Here is a 24090-nt window from a genome sequence, read left to right as displayed (position 1 = left end):
TCTGGAGGGCTGCCTCTCATTGTCTTGCTGGAACATGCATCCTCTTTCCCTGTGACGGGCAAGCCCTGGGTCTGGACAAAACAGTGCAGAGATCTACCCCTCTCCCAGCTGTGCAAGACCAGACTTATTGGCTGGGTGCCATAGCTCATGCCTGTAATCCCAACACTTTGGGAAACTGAGGCAGGTGGCTCACCTAAGGTCAGGAGTTCGAGACCAGCCTGGCCAACATAGTGAAACCCAGTCTCCACTAAAAATACAAATATTAGCTGGGTGTGGTGGTAGGTGCCTGTGATCCCAGCTACTAGGAAGGCTGAGGCAGGAGAATCGCTGGAACCCAGGAGGCAGAGGCAGAGGTGAGCCAAGATCACGCTAACTGCACTCCAGCCCGGGTGACAGAATGAGACTCCATCTCCAGAAAAAAAAAAAGACCACGCTTCTGTCTGTAAGATCATTTTGCATATGAGGCCCTTTCACAGACCATTTCCCTCCAGCACCTACCAGTGCCCAGGCCCGTGAAGGAAGCAGGGAGCTAGAACAGAGCAGGTAGGCTGGGTGCGATGGCTCATGCCTGTAATCCCAGCACTTTGGGAGGCTAAGGTGGGAGGATCGCTTGAGCCCAGGCATTCAAGACCAGCCTGGGCAACACAGTGAGACCCCATCACTACAAAGTTTTAAAATGAGCCAAGCATAGTGGTGTGCACCTGTAGTCCCACCTACAGGCGAGGCAGAGGTGGAAGGATCACTTGAGCCCGAGAGTTGGAGGCTGCAGTGAGCTATGATCTTGCCGCTGCACTCCAGCATAGGTGACAGAGCAAGACCCTGTCAAAACAAACAAACAAACAAAAACAAAAACAAAAACCGGAACAGACTGGGTGCAGTATAATCCCAACACTTTGGGAGGCCGAGCAGACAGCTTACTTGAATCCAGGAGTTTGAGACAAGCCTGGCCAACATAGTGAAACCCCGTCTCTACTAAAAGTACAAAAAATTAGCCGAGCGTGGTGGCAGGTGTATGTAATCCCAACCACTCAGGAGGCTGAGGTAGGAGAATTGCTTGAACCTGGGAGGCAGAGGTTGCAGTGAGCCGAGATCACCCCACTGCACTCCAGCCTGGGTGACCAAGCAAGGCCCCATCTAAAAAAACATGAGAAAAAAAGAAAGAAAAAGAACAGCAGGTAACTCCTGTCCAGGTGCATAGTCTGGGGCTGGAGGGAAACGGATGCAGGCTTGTTCCCATTGTGTGAGGAGGAGCCAGGCAGGGGGTCCCAGCGAGGAAGCCAGGCTTTGGCGTCTGGGTTCAAATCCAGCTTCACCTCTGTGAGCCTCTGTCTTCTTACCGGTTACCGTGGGAAGGAAACGTGGTCCTGAATCCAGTGCACTTGGCATTGCTGGATGGAACAAGGGAGGGTGGCGGTTGCTTGCACAGGCACAGGTCTGGGCGTCTGATGGCCCTAGCTTCAGTCCTAGTCCCGCCACAGAGGGAGGCAGAGTGAGCCCTTGACACGAACGGACGCCTGCAGGATCTCTCAGAACCAGCCCCAGGAGCATGTGCTACCCTCCTTGTCCACGAGGTGGCAGCAGCGGGCCCAGCCTCTCGTCTCCGTGGCCACCTCTCCTGGCCTGGCCGGGACACCGCTGCCAAGTTTAAAGAGAAACGTAGTCCCAAGCTGAGAGTAGGACCCCAGAGCCAGGGTCCCAGGCCTAGAGGTGTCCAGGACTGGGGGCCCAGGTTCTGAAATGCCAGACATATATAGGAGGTGGGGGACCGTCATGCTTTTCCCTGGTGTCTCCAGCAGGTGGGAGAGACACCGGGTTCAATGGGACCAGGCGCGGTGGCCTCACGCCTGTAATCCCTGCACTTTGGGAGGCTGAGGATGGAGGATCGCTTAAGGCCAGGAGTTCAAGACCAGCCTGGGCAACATAGTGAGACCGTGTCTCTACAAAAAAAATCACAAAGATTAGCTGGGCGTGGTGGCACGCACCTGGGGTTCCAGCTAACTCCGGAGGCTGAGGTGGGAGGATCGTTTGAGCCTGGGAGGCAGAGGTTGCAGTGAGCTGAGATTGCACCACTGCACTCCAGCCTGGGTGATCGGGTGAGACCCTGTCTCAAAAAAATAAAAAAAAAAGCGGGGGGGAAAGAACAGCAGGTAACCCCTATCCAGGTGCAGAGTCTGGGGCTGGAGGGAAACAGATGTAGATTTGTTCCCATTGTGAGGAGGAGCCAGGCAGGGGGTCCCAGCAAGGAAGCCAGGCTTTGGGGTCTGGGTTCAAATCCAACTTCACCTCTGGACTGAGTGAGACCCTGTCTCAAAAAAAAAAAAAAGAACTGGGCGAGGAATAGAGACAGAGGGTCAGACAGCAAGAGTCCCAGAGGATGAGACAGATGGACACAGGCAAAGGACGCGGGACATGGGTGGGCAGGGCAGGGACAGAGAGACCCCTGCAGAGGCCACTAGGGCAGGGCAGATGGAACAAGTGACCAAAAACAGGTGGAGGAGTGGACGGCATGAGTGTCAGAGGCTGCGGACGGAGAGGGTGCTAAAGGGTGGGAGAAGGAAGGAGAGCCCTGCTCCGCCCCAGCCCTGGGGGTCTCATCACCCCACTGCACAGATGAGGCTCCTGGCATCAAGGGGTGCAGAGAACGGCTCATAGCACAGGCAAAGGGACCACAGCCCACTACTGCCCAGCGCTGCTCCTGTGCCCAGTCCTGGGGTGGATACTGCGGCTGCCATCCACACAGACGTGGGGACTGAGTGAGACAGTTCCCTGTGGAGTCCAGGATGCTCTGGCACCTGAGGTCAATAAAGCCACATCTCACAAGTGGGTGGACTGCCTTGGGCTATTGACCATTAAACAGCTGCCCAAGGCCATCGAGCTATTAATTAAATAATAATAATTATTATTATTTTAATTTTTTGTTTTGTTTTTTGGGTTTTTTTTTTTTTTTGAGATGGAGTCTCACTCTGTTGTCCAGGCTGGAGTGCAGTGGTACGATCTTGGCTCACTGCAAACTCCGCCTTCTGGGCTCAAGCGATTCTCCTGCCTCAGCCTCCTGAGTAGCTGGGATTACAGGCACCCACCATCACACCCGGCAAATTTTTGTATTTTTGGTAGAGATGGGGTTTCACCATTTTGGCCAGGCTGGTCTCAAACTCCTGACCTAAGTAAGGTGATCCACCCGCCTTGGCCTCCCAAAGTGCTGGGATTACAGATGTGAGCCACCACACCCGGCCTATTTATTGTTTTTACAGACAGGGTCTTGCTGTCCCCCAGGCTGGAGTGCAGTGGCATGATCACGGCTCACTGCAGCCTCCAACTCTTGGGCTCAAGAAATCCTCCCGTTTTGGCCTCCCAAAACACTGGGGCTACAGGTGTGTGCCACCACACCCAGCTAATTAAAAAAATTTTTTTAGATATGGGGTCTCGTTCTGTTGTCCAGGCTGGTCTCAAACTCCTGTTCTCAAGCGATCCTCCTGCCTCGGCCTCCAAAAATGTTAGGATTGCAGGTGCAGGCCACTGCACCTGGCCTCTATCTCCCTGTTTCTTACTCTCTCCCCGTCTGTGTGTATCTCTGACAGTCTGTGGCTCTCTGTATCTTTCCGTGTGTCTCTCTCTGTGTCTCTTGGTCCATCTCATGCCCAACTAATTTTTAAATTTTTTGTAGAGATGGGGTTTCACCATATTGGCCAGGCTGGTCTTGAACTCCAGACCTCAGATGATTCTCCTGCTTCGGCCTCCCAAAGTGTTGGGATTACAGGCATGAGCCACCGCGCCTGGCCCATGGGTGTGAATTTCTGCCTGTGTGTGTGTGTGTTTTTTTTGTTGTTGTTGTTTTTGTTTTTTTTTTGAGATGAACTCTTGCTCTGTCACCCAGGCTGGAGTGCAGTGGTGCTATCTTGGCTCACTGCAACGTCCACCTCCCGGGTTCAAGCAATTCTCCTGCCTCAGCCTCCCGAGTAGCTGGGATTACAGGCGCCTGCCACCACACCCAGCTAATTTTTGTATTTTTGGTAGATATGGGGTTTCACCATGTTGGTCAGGCTGGTTTCAAACTCCTGACCTCATGATCTGCCTGCCTTGGCCTCCCAAAGTGCTGGGATTACAGGCATGAGCCACCACGCCCGGCCCATGGGTGTGAATTTCTGCCTGTGTGTGTCTTTTTAGCGTATGTGTGTCTCCATATCTGCCATCTGCAGGAGCACCTCAGTTTCATTATCTTGCTCCCTGTGTATTGGAGTGTATCTCTCTTCCTCTCTGTGTGACTTTTTGTGTTTATGTGTGTGTTTAGTGTGTGTCCATATTTTCCTGTTCTCTTTGTGTCTCTCTGCTTTCTGTGTCTCTCTCTTTTTCCTTCTGTTTTTTGAGACGGAGTCTCCCTCTGTCACCCAGGCTGGAGTGCAGTGGTGCGATCTTGGCTCACTGCAACCTCTGCTTCCGAGGTTCAAAGGATTCTCCTGCCTCAGCCTCCCAAGTAGCTGGAATTACAGACACATGCCACCATGCCCAGCTAATTTTGTATTTTTAATAGAGACGGGGTTTCACCATGTTGGCCAGGCTGGTCTTGAACTCCTGACCTTATGTGATCCACCCGCCTCGGCCTCCCAAAGTGCTTGGATTACAGGCGTGAGCCACCTCGCCCGGCCCTATCTCTCTTTCTTCTCTTTCTCCCTCTCACTTTGTTTCTCTTCTCTCTCTCTCTCTCCCGCCTCCTTCCCCCACCTCCCCTCCCTCCCCCCCCCGCCCTCCTTCATAGCTGAGCCTGTCCGGCAGAGCGACGGATGTACGGATGATTCAGTGGCTGGCAGGAAGCCCGCCCTGCCCGCCCGCCAGTGTCAGTGGTGTTGGCATCAGCTCGGGCAGGTGTGCGGTCTCAGGATGGGGTGGCCGCGGTGAGGAACCCTGGACTCTCAGGTAAGCCTTTCCCAGGGGTGCCTCGGTCCTCAGGCTGTCCCCCATCCCCCAGGAGCTCCTGGCCCCACTGGGTGGGGTGGGAAGAGGCCTGGATGCCTGGCGCCCCCTCCCGCGGCCCCACCCCACCCTGGCACCAGGCCCTGTGGCACTTCAGGGATCAGTTTGTTTCTGGGCTTCTGACAACTCTTTGCCCTCGCCTTCCCCTGTCCAGCCTGCGTAGCCTTGGGACATCCCAGGGTGGTCCCATCATTGCCAGAGACTGGTGAAGGGTGGCCGAGAGCCAAAACAGTGGCTGCCCTGGCCTGGGAGCCTCGGTTTCCTCATCCGTGAAATGGGACTGTAATCACCTACACAGGTCAGGGGAAAACGGTGAGATTACAGGCCAGGGCCCAGGTCCTGCCCCAGGTCATGTGGAGAACCCCCACCGCCTCCCTGCCCAGCCCCCTACCTGGTCCTCAGCTCTGTCCCTGGGACCAGGGCTGCTCAGGCCCCTGCCGCACCCGCCCGCCTCCCTCTCTCCCTCCCAGCTAGCCTCGTTTGAAGCCCAGAGTTATTTGGAAAAAGCAACAGGACCAGCCAGACACGGTGGCTCACACCTGTAATCCCAGCAGTTGGGGAAGCCAAGGCGGGAGGATCATTTGAAGTCAGAAGCTGGAGACCAGCCTGGGCAACATAGTGAGACTCCCATCCCTTTAAAAAATAAAAATAAAAAAATAAAATTAAAAACTAAATGAAAAAACCAACAGACCCCAGAGCAGAGTCTAGTGGATAAAGCCATCCAGGGCTTCAAGCCAGGCTGCCCCCTCCCCAACCCCAGTGTCCCCAACTGCAGCTCGGCTTGGGAGCGGCTGGGAGAACAGACAGGGTGGTCTCGAGCGTCCTTCTGGGCGGGATTCAGACACTGTAGCTCCTCCAGCCCAGCCCCGAGAACTTCCCCGAAGCCAGCTCTTGGCAATCTTTGTTCATATGAAAACTGCCCACTTCCCTTTAGTGCTATTTTGGCCTCTGCAGAGCCGTGGTCTGTGGCAGCCCCCACTCCCCACCCCGCCCAGCCCTGCCAGCCCCTGGGGGCCTCAAAGGGCCCACCCTCCGCTCCCTCCACCTCAGCCCACCTGCTTTCAGAACCTGGATGGGAGAGTGAAAGTGAGAGAGAGACAGAGACACACAAAGGGAGACAGAGACAGAGGGAGACAGACACAGAGAGAGCACAGAATTTTTTTTTTTTTTTTAAACGGAGTCTCACTCTGTCGTCCAGGCTGGAGTGCAGTGGCATGATCTCGGCTCACTGCAACCTCCACCTCCCAGGTTCAAGCAGTTCTCCTGCCTTACCCTTCCAAGTAGCTGGGGACTACAGGCACGTGCTAACACACCTGGCTAATTTTTTTTTTATTTTTTTTGAGACAGAGTCTCACTCTGTCACCCAGGCTGGAGTGCAGTGGCGCGATCTCGGCTCACTGCAAGCTCTGCCTCCCAGGTTCATGTCATTCTCCTGCCTCAGCCTCCCGAGTACCTGGGACTACAGGCGCCCGCCACCGCGCCCGGCTAATTTTTTGTATTTTTAGTAGAGACGGGGTTTCGCCATGTTAGCCAGGATGGTCTCAATCTCCTGACCTCGTGATCTGCCCGCCTCAGCCTCCCAAAGTGCTGGGATTACAGGTGTGAGCCACCGTGCCTGGTCTAATTTTTTATTTTTAGTAGAGACAGGGTTTCACCATGTTGGCCAGGCTGGTCTTGAACTCCTGACCTCAGATGATTTGCCCGCCTCAGCCTCCCCAAGTGTTAGGATTACAGGCGTGAACCACCACACCCTGCCAACAGCACAGGATGTATTCAGTCTGGGGGCAGACACACGACTGTTTGTTAAATTTTATTTTTTGTTTTTAGAGACGGGGTCTTGCTCTGTCACCCAGGCTGGAGTTCAGTGGTGTGATCTTGGCTCACTGCAGCCTCCAACTCCTGGGCTCAAGCAATTCTCTTGCCTCAGTGTCCCGAGTAGCTGGAACCACAGTCATGTGCCACTGCGCCTGCCTAATTTTTTCATCTTTTTGTAGAGACAGGGCCTTGTTACATTGTCCAGGCTGGTCTCCAACTCCTGGCTTCAAGCGATCCTCCTGTCTTGGCCTACCAGTGTTGTGATTACAGCCACCACGCCCAGCCTGATCCCATTTTATTTATTTATTTATTTATTTATTTAATGTATTATTATTATTATTTTTTGAGATGGTGTCTCACTCTGTCTCCCATGCTGGAGCGCACTGGCGTGATCTCAGCTCACTGCAACTCACTGCCTCCCCGGTTCAAGTGATTCTCATGCCTCAGCCTCCCAAGTAGCTGGAATTATAGGCTTGCACCACCACGCCTGGCTAATTTTTGTATTTCTAGTAGAAACAGGGTTTCACCATGTTGGCCAAGCTGGTCTCAAACTCAAGTGATCCTCCCGTCTCAGCCTCCCAAAGTATTGGGATTACAGGTGTGAGTCCCTGTACCCAGCCCGACCTCATTTTATAGATGAGAAAACAGGCGGGGGGCTCTCAGGCAGAGGCTAGATTTGGTCCCATGAGCCCTCCCCCAAGACAAGGTGCTCCAACCTCACAAGCCTGAGATGAACTTGGGCCATGCTGGAGGGGCTGGGGGCACTGAGGCAAGGTGAGTTTCGAGGAAGGAGAAGGGCAGTGCCCAGGCGGGCCATGGGAAGCAGAGAGCAGAGCTTTCCTTGGACAACCTCCCGGGGTGACGCGGGTCGTGCCAGTCACACAGCTCAGAAATTCACTTGTTCCCACTGATTCACTTGGCTTTTGGGGAGAGGCCTGGTGGCTTCTCTGTGATGCGCCTCTGACGGTGGCTTAGGGCCTCATGGAGATTCCCTGTCATCTTACCGCAGGGATTGGGGAAGTCCAGAGAGGTCCTGAGACTTGTCCAAAGCCACGCAGCTTTCAAGGGGGACAGCCCAGGTCCTGGTGGACCTCAGGGGGATCCCAAGGCAGGAGGTAGGCCGCCTGGAGCTCCTCCATTATTATTATTATTATTATTGTTATTATTATTATTATTAAGATAGAGTTTCGCTCCTGTTGCCCAGGCTGGATGGAGAGCAGTGGCGCAATCTCGGCTCACTGCAACCTGCACCTCCTGGGTTCAAGTAATTCTCTGCCTCAGCCTCCTGAGTAGCTGGGATTACAGGCGCCCAACACCACACCCGGATAATTTTTTGTATTTTTTTTTAGTAGAGACAGGGTTTCACCATCTTGGCCAGGCTGGTCTTGAATTCCTGACCTCATGATCCACCCGCCTCAGCCTCCCAAAGTGTTGAGATTACAGGCGTGAGCCACCGCGCCCAGCCATTTTTTTTTTTTTTTTGAGATGGAGTCTCTCTCTGTTGCCCAGGCTGGAGTGCAGTGGCGTGATCTCCGCTCACTGCAACCTCCACCTCCTAGGTTCAAGCGATTCTCTTGCCTCAGACTCCTGAGTAACTGGGATTACAGGCGTGCGCCACCACACCCAGCTAATTTTTGTATTTTTAGTAGAGACGGGGTTTCACCATGTTGGTCAGGCTAGTCTCAAACTCCTGACCTCATGATCTGCCCGCCTTGGCCTCCCAAAGCGCTGGGATCACAGGCATGAGCCACCTCGCCCAGCTGGAGCTCCTCCTTTTAAGTCCTGTTTACTGCTCCAAGCCTCACCATCCCCAGCTGTGGGATGGGGAGAAGCCCTCCTCACTGGTGGCCAGGGTGGGAAGGACACGGCAGGTGGGGGAGAGTGGACACTCGGGAGTGTTGGCTCCACAAATGCCTGCCATGCCCCACCCCTTCAGAGACCCCACCACCCTCAACTCTGTCCCCAGCCATCTCCAGGGGGCCAGGTCTCCTTATTATTATTTTTTGAAACGGAGTCTCACTCTGTTGCCCAGGCTGGAGTGCAGTGACATGATCACAGCTCACTGCAGTCTTGATCTCCCTGGGCTCAAGCAATCCTCCTGCCTCAGCCTCCCAAGTAGCTGGGACCACAGGCATGCACCACCATGCCTGGAGATATATATATACAACACACATATACACACACACACACACACACACACATATATATATATATATATTTTTTTTTTTTGTCTTTTTTTGTAGAGACGGAATTTCACCGTGTTACCCAGGCTGGTCTCGAGCTCTTGACCTCAAGCGATCCTCCCCGCCTTGGCCTCCCAAAGTGCTGGGATTACAGGCGTGAGCCACCGCGCCTGGCCTGGGTCTGTTTCTAGTTGCAACAGTTCTTGGAAGCCCACTCGAGAGGGCCACGCCTCCATTCACCAGGCCACGGTGGGTGGTGTGCATGTGTTTTGCTGAGGCCTGGTCATCACGCCGTGGCTCCAAGGCTGGGACCCGCCACAGACCAAGAAGCCAGTCAGGTGCCAGCTAGAGATTCAGGGCTCCCTCCCGCCGAACATCCTGTCTTTAGCCCATCCTTGGCATCCCAGCTCATGTCATCCCAGCCACCTGCAGCAGTGCCCTAGGGCCCCATCCCTCTGCGGATCACCTTTTTCCACCTCATGCTCTTGGGCCACCTCTTCCAAGAAGGGTTCCCTGACCTCCCTCCTCCCAGCTCCCACCACAGGCAGAATCTGGGCTTGCAGTTGTTTCAGGAATGGAAGCCCCATTCCCAGGTCCTGTCCTGGGGGGACCCCAACGCAGGAGGTGGACTGAGAGGGGTCCTGGGAAGCATAGAGGAGCCCTGAGTTGCTCTGGGGTGGGCGAGGGCTTCCGGGTGCTTCTGCGTGAGTGGTGGCCACAGACTGTCACCTCCAGGAGCCAGGGTGGGTTTACTGGAGGCAACCCACTGTGGGTTGATGGGCAGAGCCAGGGTTAGGGGCAGGACACTGGGGCCTGAATCCCATCTTTCCACTTAGCAGACATGAGCTCTGTGGCCTCAGTTTCTCGATTTGTGAAATGCAGTGAACCTCGTCTTCAAAGGGCAGCTGTCTGGATTAAGCGAGGCTGTGTGTAGGGCTGTGTGCGTGCACATGGGGCTGTCTTGTGGGCCCCCAGAACCTTCCAGCACTTATCAAGGGTGAAGATGGCCCACAGGGCAGAGGTGTTGGTTTGGGGTCACATGGGACAAACAGGACTGGTCCTGTCCTTGCCCAGTGCAGGCGCGGGGAGGGGAAGTGGTGTTTCCGCAGCCTGGGCTTAGGTATGGGGCTGTCCGAGCACAGTGGGGGTGTGGGGTGGGATTCCTGAAAAAGGGGCCCCTTGCTTACGGGCACCTCCCATTTCAGCATCACAGGAGGCAATACCAGGAGCCAACATGAGCTCGGGGACTGAACTGCTGTGGCCCGGAGCAGCGCTGCTGGTGCTGTTGGGGGTGGCGGCCAGCCTGTGTGTGCGCTGCTCACGCCCAGGTAAGTGGGGGTCTTGGGGACGTGATGGGGAGAAGCTGTGGACGGTGCATCTCAGAGACCCTCTCAGGTCCAGACGTGGCTGTGGTCAGAAGGGGCGGTCAGATGAACCTCGTGATGTGACCCCTGAACCCCTAAACTGCCCCCTGAAGACAATGGTCAGGTGCACCCAAGGGCTTTGGCTTTGCTGGGTCAACTGTGATATCTTGGGCCAGAGAAATTGCCCCAGACGAGGGAGGGGAGGCAAGGCTGCCTGTGGCATCCACTTTTCTAGCCTCTCGCTCTTCTAAAAAAGGGTGAGCAAATACCCTTTTTTTTTTTTTTTTTTTTTTTTTGACAGAGTCTCGCTCTGGTCTCCCAGGCTGGAGGGCAGTGGTGCAATCTTGGCTCACTGCAACCTCCAACTCTCGGGTTGAAGCGATTCTCCTGCCTCAACCCCCTGCGTAGCTGGGACTACAGGTGCCTGCCACCACGCCTGGCTAATTTTTGTGTTTTTAGTAGAGATGGGGTTTCCCCATGTTGGCCAGGCTGGTCACGAACTGCTGACCTCAGGTGATCCTCCTGCCTCGGCCTCCCAAAGTGCTGGAATTACAGGAGGGAGCCATGACACCTGGTCCCAAATATTCTTTAATATCAGGTGGCCGGTGATGATTGACAGTTTGGCCCCCAAGTCCTGTCTGAGTCCTGCTGGGAGACAAGACATGGCGGAGGGTGTCTGACCTCAGCTCGCAGCTGCTCCCAGACCCTTTGCTAATCCTGGCCTGTTCTTGCAGGTGCAAAGAGGTCAGAGAAAATCTACCAGCAGAGAAGTCTGTGAGTTGCCTCGATGTCCCTAGCCTGGTGTATTCATGTGCCCTGGGCATGGGCGTCCCCAAGGGAATTCCTGGCACCCCATCCTTCACCCCTTCACTCACACCTCCTCCGTGCCAAGCTCTAGCGGGTCCCTAGCCATCAGAGAAGGGAGAGGAAGTGTCCAGGGGCTGTCCCGGCCCTGCTGCAGCTTGGGTTAGGGAGGGCTTTGGGAGGCGGGGATGCCTGGGCTGTGGGGCTAGCTACTCTTCAGCTTGCCTGTGAACCCCTCCAGAAGTCCAGGCACAATGGTTCACGCCTGTAATCCCAGCACTTTGGGAGGCCATGGCAGGTGGATCACCTGAGGTCAGGAGCTTGAGACCAGCCTGGCCAACATGGTGAAACCCCATTTCTACTAAAATACAAAAATGAGCCGGGCGTGGTGGTGGGTCCCTGTACTCCCAGCTACTCTGGAGGCTGAGGCAGGAGGATCACTTGAACCCGGTAGGTGAAGGTTGCAGAGAGCCGAGATTGTGCCACTGCACTCCAGCCTGGGCAAAAAAGAGAGATTTCGTCTCAGAAAAGAAAAAAAAAAATAGAAGTCCACCAGGCACCTGTGTCCTCAGCCTCCCTTTGACCCCAATACCCCGGGGCTAGTCTGCTCTCCCCCTGCAATGCAAGAGACAGAGACCCCGGCACAGGGTGAAATGTGAACGTTGTCAGAGACTCCCCTGGAAAAAGCTGCCGGAGCTCAGGGGAGGATGTGGGCAAGTCCCTCGGGGGACCAGGGAAGGACTGTGAGAAAAACCCAGGGAAGGGCAGTGGATTCGACACTGCAGACTGGGGCTGAAACCCAGAACAACCCGGGCACATGGGCAGTGGCCACGGCTGTCCTTTGATTAAGATAATGGTTGTGGGCCCAGGAGACCTTGGAGGTCCACGTGCACCCCCGAGCAGTCACTCATGACCCACACACGCACACCCGCACACACATCCTTCCTCATTTCCTTTTGCAACTGAAAAACCACAGTGAGATTTGAAAATAGAATCTTCCCATCCTTGCTCATCGTGGGCCGGGGTTAGACCTTTCTGGGTCTTTCTGGCCACGTGGCTTTCTGGCCTGCCTGCAACCTCCCCCGATGCCCCCCACACGCTTGGCTCCTTGGACACTTCCCCTCTCCCCTCTTCCCTCAGGCCCTGCCCACCCCCGGCCCCCTGATTGATCTTAGAGCTATAGATGGTCAAGGCCAGACTCAGCGTCCCCATGTGGGAGGTGGAGGGGAGCTGTTCGGTCCTCTCCCTGGAATGCCTGTGCCTGCCTCTCCATCTGTCACCTCAGTTGGGCTCAGTCCCACCAGCCTGCATGAAGTGACTGCTGTGAGCACAGGCTCCGTTCCTCTGTTGCTTCTCCCAGGAAGCCACGTCTGACTCTCTCCTGTAGATTTAGGGTATCTCTCCTAAATCAGGTCACCCCGAGCCCCAGTCCTCCAGCAGCTTGGAAGGCTGGGTCAGGTACCCATTCTGTTTCAGAGGAGGAGCCCCCAAACCTGCTTTAATAACGAGCTAATCTACTCCATCATCTGTAATGGCAGCTTCCATTTTCAAGAGCACCTCATGGTCCAAGATGGCAGCTGGGGTGCCGGCCCTCATCTCTGCATTCCCAGCAGCAGGAAGAAAGAATGAACAAGGACACAAAGGGTGTCTCCCAGTTGCCAGTGCCCCCATTTAAAAAGATTTATTGGAAATATCAACAACCTTGGCTTGAATCTCATAGGCCAGAGCTTAATCCATGGCCACACTTTGGTGCAAGGAAGGCTAGGAATAGTCTTTTATTTATTTATTAATTTATTTATTTAGAGGTGGAGCCACATTTACTCTTGTTCAGGCTGGAGTGCAGTAGAATGATCTTGGCTCACTGCAACCTCTGCCTCCCGGCTTCAAGTGATTCTCCTGCCTCAGCCTCCTGAGTAGCTGGGATTACAGGCATGCACCACCATGCCCAGCTAATTTTTGTATTTTTAGTAGAGACAGGGTTTCTCCATGTTGGTCAGGCTGGTCTTGAACTCCCAACCTCAGGTGATCTGCCTGCCTCGGCCTCCCAAAGCCCTGGGATTACAGGTGTGAGCCACCACGCCGGGCCTAGAGTGTGTGCTTTTTTAAGGAATTGCAAACACTCCCTGGGACCGGCAGGTGGGAGGCAGCCTCATTGTCACTCCTGGCTGAAATAATTTACCCCAAATCACTGCTGGTTCCCTCAGCACCTGCCTTCATTCACCCTCATGCCCCAGAATCTCAGGGCTGCCTCCATAGCCCTGTCCACAGACCCCTCCTGACCCGTCTCCAGGGGCCTGGGACCCCCCCCGGCAGGATGTGGCCCTGTTGAGGCCATGTTGGGATGGGTCTGGCTGAGAGCCGGGCTCCAGCCCAGGGCTGTGTGAGGGGTGGGCACCCAGTGCATGGAGGGGCCAGAGAAGGGGGGGGTAGCAGGGGGAGCCGTGAGAATGAGGCCTGAAAGGGCAGCAGTTCCTCCCCACTGTCGCCCCGGTCCATCCCTCTGCTTTCCCTCCTCGTCCCTGCCTGTCCCTCTCTCCTGTCCCTGTGTTCTTGGGCTGTGGGAGACCAGGCCCAGGCTCAGCACAGCCCCATGCATTTCCAGGCGTGAGGACCAACAGAGCTTTACGGGGTCCCGGACCTACTCCTGTGAGTCTCCAAGGGTCCCCGGGTTGGGGTCTGGGTTGGGGGTGTCCCTATCAAGTTATCTCGGTCCCCATTGCCCTGAGACCGTGGCCAGGCCTGATGTGGGGGGATGATGGGGTGAGGGGGCTGGGCTAGCCTGGGGGCCCAGCCAACACCCCACTTCTTGCCCTTTGCAGTGGTCGGGCAGGCATGGCCAGGACCCCTGGCAGACGTGGCACCCACAAGGTAGGTCACAACCCCCCAGGAAGTGACAAGAAGGAAAGTCCTGGAGGTCCCCACCTGGTGAGCCCAGGTCAAGACCTCCCTCCCTCCCCGGGTCCCAGAGCTCCAGGGCTCAGCTATGAAGGCCCCACAAGGGGGATGGGGGAGATGTGTCCTGGGGGCCCTCTCCCCTACCGCCCCTCCTTTAACTCCCTCCTTCCCCTCCCTGCAGGAAGGACAAGCTGTTGCAATTCTCCCCCAGCCTGGAGGGTGAGTGGCACAGGGCAGGGACAGGGACAGGCGTAGCCAAGCTGGGACTAAGACAGGCGAAAACCCCGTGGGACAGGCATCGTGCAGTGGGGGCTGTGGGGCCAGGCGAGGCCTCCCCAGGAAAGACACACAGGCTGGGGCAGGGCGGGCTCCTGGAATCGTCCTGGCAGGGGGAGGGTGCACACTCGCACATGCCCCACTGAGGGGACAGGGAGCACTGCAAAGGCTCAGACACGGGAAATAGCTGGCCCTGCCTTGGGCTGCAGCACCCGAGCTGGGTGGAAAGCAGGGTCCAGGGGAGAGAGCAATGAGCTGGGTCTTTCTTCCAGGTCCAGCATCTTCCAGGTACCAGAACTTCAGCAAAGGTAGGTGGGCTCCTGGAGAAAGGGGGAGGCTATGGTGGGGGCCACAGCCCAGGGGCTCAGGCCCAATTCTCACCTCCTCCCGCAGGAAGCAGACACGGGTCGGAGGAAGCCTACATGTGAGTGACCTTGGTCCTCTCCCCCTGCCCCGCCTCTCCCCCTGCCCCACCTGCCTGCCACAGCCCTAGGCGTCCTGGTCCAGGAACCACCTCTTGCACTGGAACGAGGCATCCAGGTTCCCCTCCTTCTCCTGGCAGGCAGGCATTGGGCGACACTGTTGTCTCTTAGGTAACCCTGGCTTTGGGGGACTGGACTTTGCCCTGCTCTGGGACAGAGAGTGTCAGGGGCGGGGGTAGAGACTCATTCAGCATCACCCAGTCAAAGACAAGCTACAGGACCCCCAGAATCCCTTGGGGGTGTTGCATCATCTCACAGATGGGCAAACGATGGGGAATGGCCTAAGGTCACATAGCAAGGTGGCTCACCAGGTGCGGTGGCTCATGCCTGTAATCCCGGGACTTTGGGAGGCCAAGGCAGGCAGATCACCTGAGGCCAGGAGTTCGAGACCAGCCTGGCCAACATGGTGAAACCTCATCTCTACTAAAAATAAAAACATTAGCCAGGCATGGTGGTGCGTGCCTGTAGTCCCAGCTACTCGGGAGGCTGATACAGGAGAATCGCTTGAACCTGGGAGGCTGAGGTTGCAGTGAGCCGAGATCGTGCCACTGCACTCCAGCCTGGGCGACAGAGACTGTCTCAAAAAAAAGAGTGGCTCCAGCCCCCGGTGGCTCAGGGGGTCCCAGGAAGTGGGGGTGGGGGAATCAGAGAGGAGATCCTGGCAGACCCCCATGGCCCCCAAGAGGAGCAATGGTGGGAGCAGCCCTGGCCTCACCGCCCCCTTATGGAGCCCCCAACCTGACCTCCAGCCTGCCCTGAAACCTGTGTTGTGTATGTTTTCTTGGCCAGAGACCCCATTGCCATGGAGTATTACAACTGGGGGCGGTTCTCGAAGCCCCCGGAAGGTGAGGCGAAGGACAAAGCCGATGGCGGGGGAGGAAGTGGTGTGGGAGCTCGGGGCAGAAGCCATACCTCCAGGCAGGAGAGGAGGCTGGGCCTGGGTTCAGGTAAATTGGCAGAGCTGGTTGGGTGGGCAGAAGGAGGCTTGTGCTGCAGGCGGGGGCCAAGGAGGGATGGGGGCGGGCAGGTCAGCGCGGGAGAGCTCTGGGCACAGGGCGTGGGAGAGAGGAGTGGGCCACAGGGCAGGGAACTAGAGGGCTGGCTTGGGGAGGTCGGGGGAGGCCAGGTCCTTGTCAACGAGGACTGAGCATCTTCTCCTGACCCCAGAAGGTACCTGGGATGGTGGTCCCTGCAGGCTCTGAGGCCACCAGAACCTTGGTCCCTGAATGCCTTTGCTTTATAGAAAGAGCAACTGAGAGGCCAAGTGTGGTGGCTCACCCCTGTAATCCCAGCACTTTGGGAGGCTAAGGTGGGTGGATCACCTGAGGTCAGGAGTTCAAGACCAGTGTGGCCAACATGGTGAAACCTCGTCTCTACAAAAATACAAAAAAAAAAAAAAAAAAAATTAGCCAGGCATGGTGGCACATGCCTGTAATCCCAGCTACTTGGGAGGCTGAGACAGGAGAATTGCTTGAACCCAGGAGGCGGAGGCTGCAGTGAGCCGAGATCGTGCCATTGCGCTCCAGCCTGGGCAACAGAGCGAGACTCCATCTCAAAACAAAAACAAAAACAAAAACAAAATCCCCCCAAAAAAGGGCAACTGAGGACTCAGGGTGGGCAGTGCCTGCTGAGAGGTGCATGGGCCTGGGGTTTGAATCCAGCTCCATGACCTGGCTCCTGCCTGGACCATACTGGGTAGGACCATGGTGTTCGGGGGTCCTCTTCTGCCCCCCACCACTGCCATCTCCATTTTTTTTTTTTTTTTTTGAGACAGAGCCTTGCTCTGTCACCCAGGTTGAATGCAATGGCACAATCTTGGTTCACTGCAACCTCCGCCTCCCGGGTTCAAGCAATTTTCCTGCCTCAGCCTCCCGAGTAGCTGAGATTACAGGCACCTGCCACCACGCCTGGCTAATTTTTTGTATTTTTAGTAGAGACAAGGTTTCACCATATTGCCCAGGCTGGTCTTGAACTCCTGACCTCAGGTGATCTACCCGCCTTGGCCTCCCAAAGTGCTGGGATTACAGGCGTGACCCACCCCGCCAGGCTGGCAGTGCTCATTTCTTAGGACCCCCAACATCACTGATGGATTTTGGGTGGGGCATCGGTCAGAGCCCAGCTTCCCCATTACAGGGCCAAGATGGGGTGCCAGGCGCTGAGGTGCCACACTCAGCCTGGGTCCCCGAGCAAAGCGTCCCCAGCCTGCCCTGCCCTATCTGGAAGAGTCCAGCCCCCTCCCGATAGTGGCTCTAGGGAGAGCTCCTGATTATAAAGATGAGCCCCTGAGGCTGCTCCTGCCCCCCTCCCTCCCTCCAGCCACCCATCGTGGGCCTGAATTGCAGCCCCCACCAGAGTAGCCCCTCCAGAGTGCATTTGGAGGGGATCTCAGAAGACAGAGAAGGAGGCTGGACACAGTGACTCACGCCTGTAATCCCAGCATTTTGGGAAGATCGCCTAAGCTTAGGGGTTCAAGACCAGCCTGCGCAACACAGCGAGATCCTCTCTACAAACAATTTTAAAAGTTAGCTGGGCGTGGTGGTGCACGCCTGTAGTTCCAGCTACTCAGGAGGCTGCGGGGTAGGAGGATCACTTGAGCCAGGCGTTGGAGGCTGCAGTGAGCTGACTTTGCCAGTGCTCTCCAGCCTGGGTGACAGGGCGAGACTGTCTCAACAAGAAACAAAGAAGACAGAGAAGGGGCTCAGGGCTCAGGGAAGAGCCTGCAGGGGTGCCAGGCCAGCGCCCATTAGGAAGCTCATCCAGAAAAAGGCTTGAGGTCCCAGGGGACCCAGAGGGCTAGGGCTTGGCGGAAGAGGTCCCCTGCAAAGGGAAGGCAGGACAGAGCGGGAGGACGAGCCAGGCCTTGCAGGGTCTGCCCACACCCCCGTGCCCGCTCCTCTCTCTCCTGCAGATGATGATACCAATTCCTACGAGAATGTGCTCATTTGCAAACAGAAAACCACACAGACAGGTGAGGCTGCCCAGCCAGAGGCAGGCTGGGGCTGGGAGCGGCAGGCCTCCTTGGCCAGGTGCCCCTGCACTCCCCACTGCTCAAAGGCCGCCCCCACTTTGAAGCCCGAAGGCTCTCGGATCCCCGGGTACCTATGGGTAGAGCCTTGCCCCTACTATCCTCAGAGGCGGCTCTGTTGGCTCCTGGCACCTCTGTGGGACTGAGCCAAGGGGGGCCTATTCTCCCTCTGCAGGTGCCCAGCAGGAGGGCATAGGTGGCCTCTGCAGAGGGGACCACAGCCTGTCGCTGGCCCTGAAGACTGGCCCCACTTCCGGTCTCTGTCCCTCTGCCTCCCCGGAAGAAGATGAGGAATCTGAGGATTATCAGAACTCAGCATCCATCCATCAGTGGCGCGAGTCCAGGAAGGTCATGGGTAGGTGGCCGGGAGAAGAGGCAGGGTGATCCACTTAGCACAGGCTTGAGGGACTGGCCTGGAAGGGCGGGCTGAAAGTGGGCTTCCCTCCAGCCAGTCCAGCTAACCCCGCAGTGATGCCTGGGTGCAGGAGCAGCTGCAGAGACTTGAACCACACAGGACGGCCCTCGGCAGCCGCCCAGCCTCCAGGGTGGGGTCAGGTCCTCCCGGGCAGGCTGCCCCTTCCAGCTGCATGCACAGAGTAACGCATTCACCTGCTCTCACGGCAGGATGATCTCCGGCAAATCCCAGAGACGGGACAGACACACACCGCCAGGACCTGTCAGGCGTAGCATTTCCCGCAGGCTGTTTTGTGGAGTCTGGGGGTCTGAGTCTGGGGTAGCAGTCATGGGTGTCTCCATGTGAACCACTCGATGACCTGTCTGCCCGCTGGTCCGCAGGGCAACTCCAGAGAGAAGCACCCCCTGGCCCGGTGGGAAGCCCAGACGAGGAGGAGGATGGGGAACCGGATTACGTGAATGGGGAGGTGGCGGCCACAGAAGCCTAGGGCAGACCAAGAAGAAAGGTACAGCCCCTACTCTCCAGCTGCCATGGGCCAAGGATTGGAGGTCTTGCCAGGCTGCAGGACCCCCAATCCAAGGGAACAGCTGAGAGTGTGGGTGGAGGGGCCATGGTGGGGGGCTGCAGGGTGCACCCATGGGTGCTCCAAGAGGGCAGCCTGGCGACTCTGTTCCTCTGTTCTGGCCAGGGGCGTCAGGCAGGGAATTCTGGTGACTTCAGGGGCAAAGGAGTGGGCACCGGGTGGGTCTCCCAACTCCACTGCATCCTCCTGGCTGCGACCTTGGACCAAGTGACAACTTCCCAGAACTTAGTTCCTCACTTGGTACCCACCTCTCAGACAAGACACCGCACACATGGCTGGGCACGGTGGCTCACGCCTGTAATCCCAGCACTTTGGGAGGCCGAGGCAGGCAGATCACCTGAGGTCATGAGTTCGAGACCAGCCTGGCCAACATGGTGAAACTTCATCTCTACTAAAAACAAAAAATTAGCCAGGCATGGTGGTGGGCGCCTGTAGTCCCAGTTACTTGGGAGGCTGAGGCAGGAGAATCATTTGAACCCCGGAGGCGGAGGTTGCAGTGAGTTGAGATCACATGCACTCCACCCTGGGCAACAGAGCAAGACTCCGTCTCAATAAATAAATAAAAAAACAGACATCACACACAAAGCCTCAGCCCAGCAAGCACTCGGTCAATGCTGGAAACAGACAGGAGGCAGGGACATTGGGAAATATAAGTGATTGAGACGCACTGAGGAGCCACCGCAGGCCAGTGAGATGGTGTGATGCTAAGCGCTCACACGTGCACCATCTCTTAGCACCCAAAGCCACAGAGCAGTTAAGTCACCTGCCCAAGGTCACATCTTGAAGTAAGGGGAGGAGGAGATGGAAGCCCCAGTGGTCAGACAACAGACATCAAAGCCCAGGCTGAGTCTACAGCTTGGGAAGCAGGATGGACCCCCAGAGGGCCTTGAAGGCTGCCCAAAGTCCCCATCTGGGAGACCCAGGCCGTCATCTCAGCGAGCAAGCTGGAGGGTGGAAACCACAGTGAACCTGGGCGGTCAACAGTCAGCCCCAGAGGCAGATGCAGGAGTTTGAGCCAAGTGTGCAGAGCCCCACGTCATTCATTCAACCAGTATCCACTGGGCCCCTGCTATGGGCAAGTCCTGCTCTAGGTGCTGGGAACACCAACATAAAGAACAGGAAACCCCTGACCCCTTAGAACTTACATTCTGGTGGGAGAGAGAAAACAGCTAGGGCTGGACACAGTGGTCATGCCTATAAATCCCAGCACTTTGGGAGGCTGAGGCGGGAGGACCCTTTGAGCCTCTGAGTTTGAGGCCAGCCTGGGCAACATAACAAGACCTCTGTCTCTACAAAAACTTTTTTTTTTTTTTTGAGACAGAGTATCACTGTCACTCAGGCTGGAGTGCAGTGGCGCAATCTCGGCTCACTCAACCTCCGCCTCCTGGGTTCAAGCGATTCTCGTGCCTCAGCCTTCCAAGTAGCTGGGATTACAGGCACATGCCACCATGTCCAGCCTCTACAAAAACATTTAAAATTAGCCACGCATGGTGGTGGGTGCCCTAGAGTCCCGCTGACTCGGGAGGCCGAGGTGGGAAGATCACTTGAGCCTGGGAGGTTGCAATGAGCCATGGTCACTGCAGTGAGCTGTGGTCGCGCCACTGTACTCAAGCCTGGGCAACAGAGCAAGACCCTGTCTCAAAAAAACAAAAAATTTAAAAATTAGCTGGGCATAGTGGTGTGCACCTGTAGTCCCAGCTACTTGGGAGGCTGAGGCAGGAGGATCGCTTGAGCCCAGGAGTTCAAGGCTACAGTGAGCTATGATTGTACCACTGTACTCCAGCCAGGATGACAGAGTGAGACCCTGTCAAAACAAAACAAAACAAAACAAAAGCAAAAACAAACAAAAAAAAAGAAAACAGATAAAAAGACATGGCATGTTCACTGGTGGTTAAGTCTGGCAGAGAGAAACAAAACAGGGAAGCGGGGCAGGAAGTAGTGTGGGGTTGTGGGCAAGACGGGGTGTTGCAATTTAAGGAAGGAGGCTAGGGAAGCCTTTCAGAGCTCCCTTCCTCACCCCATCCGGGGGAAGGACATCAGGCAGAGGGGACAACGGAGGCCCCAGGATGGAGTGAACCCCACAGGTCTGAGCAAAGCCAGGGGCCAGGGAGGAGCGCGTGAGGGGAAAGTAGCGGAGGTCGAGGCCGGAGGTGGGGAGGCTGACCAGGCAGGGCCAGCACTTGGGGTTTCACTGCATGAGATAGGAGGGAGGGAGGGAGACAGAAAGGTTGTTTTTTCTTTTTTTTTTTCGTTCCTGTTGCCCAGGCTGAAGTTTAATAGCATAATCTTGGCTCACTGCAAACTCCGCCTCCTGAGTTCAAACGATGCTCCTGCCTCAGCCTCCTGAGTAGCTGGGATTACAGGTGTCTGCCACCACACCCGGCTAATTTGTATTTATTTTATTTTATTTTGTTTTTTGAGAGGGAGTCTCGCTCTGTCACCCAGGCTGGAGTGCAGTGGCGTGATCTCAGCTCACTGCAACCTCTGCCTCCTGGGTTCAGGTTTCTCCTGCCTCAGCCTCCCAAGTAGCTGGGATTACAGGCACACGCCACCCCACCTGGCTAATTTTTGTAGTTTTAGTAGAGATGGGGTTTCACCATGTTGGCCAGGCTGGTCTCAAACTCCTGACCTCAGGTGATTGGCCCACCTCAGCCTCCCCAAGTGCTAGGGCTACAGGCATGAGCCACCATGCCTGGCTAATGGGAAGGTTTTGGACAAAAGACTGGCTGGATGTTTCTAATTCAATTTCTCTGGCTGTTGGGCAACAAATGGGTACTGGGATAGTGGGTACAGGAAGCCCAGGAAGGACCCAGGCACTGGTGCCATCTGGGCCAGGGGTGGCAGCAGTGGAGACAGGGGTGGGCAACATGGTGAAACGCCGTCTCTACGTAATATACAAAAATTTGCCAGGTGTAGTGGCGCACATGTGTAGTCCCAGCTACTCGGAGGCTGAGGTGGGAGGATAGCTTGAGTCTAGGATGTTGAGCTGCTGTGTGAGCTGTGATTGCACCACTGCACTCCAGCCTGGGCCACAGAGCAAGACGCTGTCTCAAAACAAAACAAAAAGAAGAGGCCAGGTGCAGTGGCTCACGCCTGTAATCCCAGCACTTTGGGAGGCTGAGGCGGGCTGATCACCTGAGGTCAGATTTGAGACCATCCTGGGCAACATGGGGAAACCCCGTCTCTACAAAAAATACAAAAATTAGCCAGGTGTGGTGTGTGCCTGTAATCCCAGCTACTCGGGAGGTTAAGGCATGAGAATCACTTGAACCTGGAAGGAGGAGGTTGCAGTGAGCTAAGATCGCACCATTGCACTCCAGCCTAGGCAACTACGTCTTTAAAAAAAAAAGCCGGGCACAGTGGCTCACGCCTGTAATCCCAGCACTTTGGGAAGCCGAGGCGGGCGGATCACAAGGTCAGGAGATCGAGACCATCCTGGCTAACACAGTGAAACCCCATCTCTACTAAAAATACAAAAAATTAGCTGGGCGTTGTGGCGGGCACCTGTAGTCCCAGCTATTTCGGAGGCTGAGGCAGGAGAATGGCGTGAATCTGGGAGGCGGAGCTTGCAGTGAGCTGAGATCACGCCACCACACTCCAGCCTGGGTGACAGAGCGAGACTCAGTCTCAAAAAAAAAAAAAAAGAAAAAAAGAAAAAGAAAAGAAACCCAGTTATTGATGTATGGCTTCTGTTCTCAGCCAGGAGGCAGGCTCAATGCTGTCCCCAAACCAGTGGTTATGGTTCTCAGGAACAAAATACTGATCAAAGCAAACCTCCTTCTACAGACTTTCCTCTTCATTTCAGGAGCCAAGGCGAAGAGGGATCACTGTGCTCACGGACCTGTCGCTGCCTTCCAAGGACCATTTCCCAGAGCTACTCAACTTTTCAGCCCCTGCCATGGTTGCTCCTGGAAAGAGAACCAGCCACCCTGAGGACCACCTGGCCATGCGCGCACAGCCCGGGAAAGGACAGTTACTCACGGGGGCTGCAGCCCCGTCACCAAGCCCTCTCCCGACCTGGGCTTTGTGGGGCAGGCACCTGGTACCGAGGGTAACCTGGCTCCTGGTATGGACGGATGCGCAGGATTTAGGATAAGCTGTCACCCAGTCCCCATACCAAAACCACTGTCCAACACTGGTACCTGTGTCCTTTTGTGCTAAGAATTTGGATTCCTAATTGCTATTGGTGATTGCTGGGGTTTTAAATGATTGATAAGCTTGTACAGTTAACTTATAGAGGGGGAGCCATATTTAATATTCTGGATTTCAGAGTAGAGATTTCTGTGTTGTCTCCAAGAAAGCATTACATGTAGTTTATTTCAGCATCCTGGTTGGGTGGGGCCCTGGCTCTCCTCCCCTTTGGTGGGACCTCCCCTTTCTTTGGGCTTCAGTTCACTCAGGAAGAAATGAGGCTGTCGCCATCTTTATGCGCTTCCAGTGGAAATGTCACTTGCTATGGACAATAGTGCGTGAGAGTCTAGAGAAGTAGTGACCAGAACAGGGCAGAGTAGGTCCCCTCCATGGCCCTGGATCCTCCTCTGCTCCAGGGCTGGCCTCTGCAGAGCTGATTAGACAGTGTTGTGACTGTCTCATGGGAAGAGCTGGGGCCCGGAGGGAACTTGAGTCAGAAATGCTGCCAGAAAAAGTTATCTCCTCCAACCAAAACATCTCAATAAAACCATTTTAGTTGAAAAGCAGTGATTATCCTGTGTCTCCTTTCCCCTGCTTCAGGTAAAAAACCTTTTATAAAAATACAAAAATTAGCCGGGCCTGGTGGTGCATGCCTGTAGTCTCAACTACCTGGGAGGCTGAGGCAGGAAAATCGCTTGAACCCAGAAGGTTGCAGTGAACTATGATTGCACCACTGCATTCCAGCCTGGGCAAAAGAGGGAGACCTTGTCTCAAAAAACATAACAAAACACAGACGGGCGCGGTGGCTCACGCCTGTAATCCCAGCACTTTGGGAGGCTGAGGTGGGCGGATCACGAGGTCAGGAGATCGAGACCATCCTGACTAACACGGTGAAACCTCCTCTCTATTAAAAATACAAAAAAATTAGCCGGGAATGATGGCGGGCGCCTGTAGTCCCAGCTACTCGGGAGGCTGAGGCAGGAGAATGGCGTGAACCCGGGAGGCGGAGCTTTCAGTGAGCCGAGATCGCGCCACTGCACTCCAGCCTGGAGGAAAGAGGGAGATCTTGTCTCAAAAAACATAACCGAACACAAAAAGCCTTAAGGGAATGGCGGCCACAGCTCTTGTTTAATAAAAAGGGACCCTGAG

The 24090-nt window shown here is 55.6% G+C and overlaps 1 protein-coding gene across 8 annotated transcripts in view; it reads left to right on the top strand.

Moving 5' to 3' along the window:
- The window catches only part of LAT2 (linker for activation of T cells family member 2), a 28582-nt gene extending 5075 nt beyond the window's left edge, over window positions 1-23507 (top strand). Inside the window, exons 2-17 of one of the 8 annotated variants that reach the window (XM_063668269.1) lie at window positions 4754-4911; window positions 5123-5280; window positions 7793-7898; window positions 9027-9304; window positions 10172-10294; window positions 11065-11104; window positions 13737-13780; window positions 13954-14002; window positions 14211-14248; window positions 14578-14613; window positions 14699-14729; window positions 15577-15632; window positions 17696-17755; window positions 17988-18167; window positions 18608-18732; window positions 22616-23507. In XM_063668269.1, the coding sequence (XP_063524339.1) occupies window positions 9229-9304; window positions 10172-10294; window positions 11065-11104; window positions 13737-13780; window positions 13954-14002; window positions 14211-14248; window positions 14578-14613; window positions 14699-14729; window positions 15577-15632; window positions 17696-17755; window positions 17988-18167; window positions 18608-18714 (840 nt within the window). In that variant the 5' untranslated portion in view covers window positions 4754-4911; window positions 5123-5280; window positions 7793-7898; window positions 9027-9228 and the 3' untranslated portion in view covers window positions 18715-18732; window positions 22616-23507. Of the gene's footprint in view, window positions 1-4753; window positions 4912-5122; window positions 5281-7792; window positions 7899-9026; window positions 9305-9338; window positions 9907-10171; window positions 10295-11064; window positions 11105-13736; window positions 13781-13953; window positions 14003-14210; window positions 14249-14577; window positions 14614-14698; window positions 14730-15576; window positions 15735-17695; window positions 17756-17987; window positions 18168-18607; window positions 18733-22615 lie in introns of those variants that run through there. The other 7 variants (XM_063668271.1, XM_054494430.2, XM_054494429.2 and 4 more) reach the window with 7 other exon arrangements.
- The last annotated feature ends 583 nt before the right edge of the window (window positions 23508-24090 follow it).

This window comes from Pongo pygmaeus, chromosome 6 (genome assembly GCF_028885625.2).
Source record: "Pongo pygmaeus isolate AG05252 chromosome 6, NHGRI_mPonPyg2-v2.0_pri, whole genome shotgun sequence".
NCBI classification, from domain to species: Eukaryota; Metazoa; Chordata; class Mammalia; order Primates; family Hominidae; genus Pongo; species Pongo pygmaeus.
This window is presented reverse-complemented; position numbering and strand designations above follow the sequence as displayed.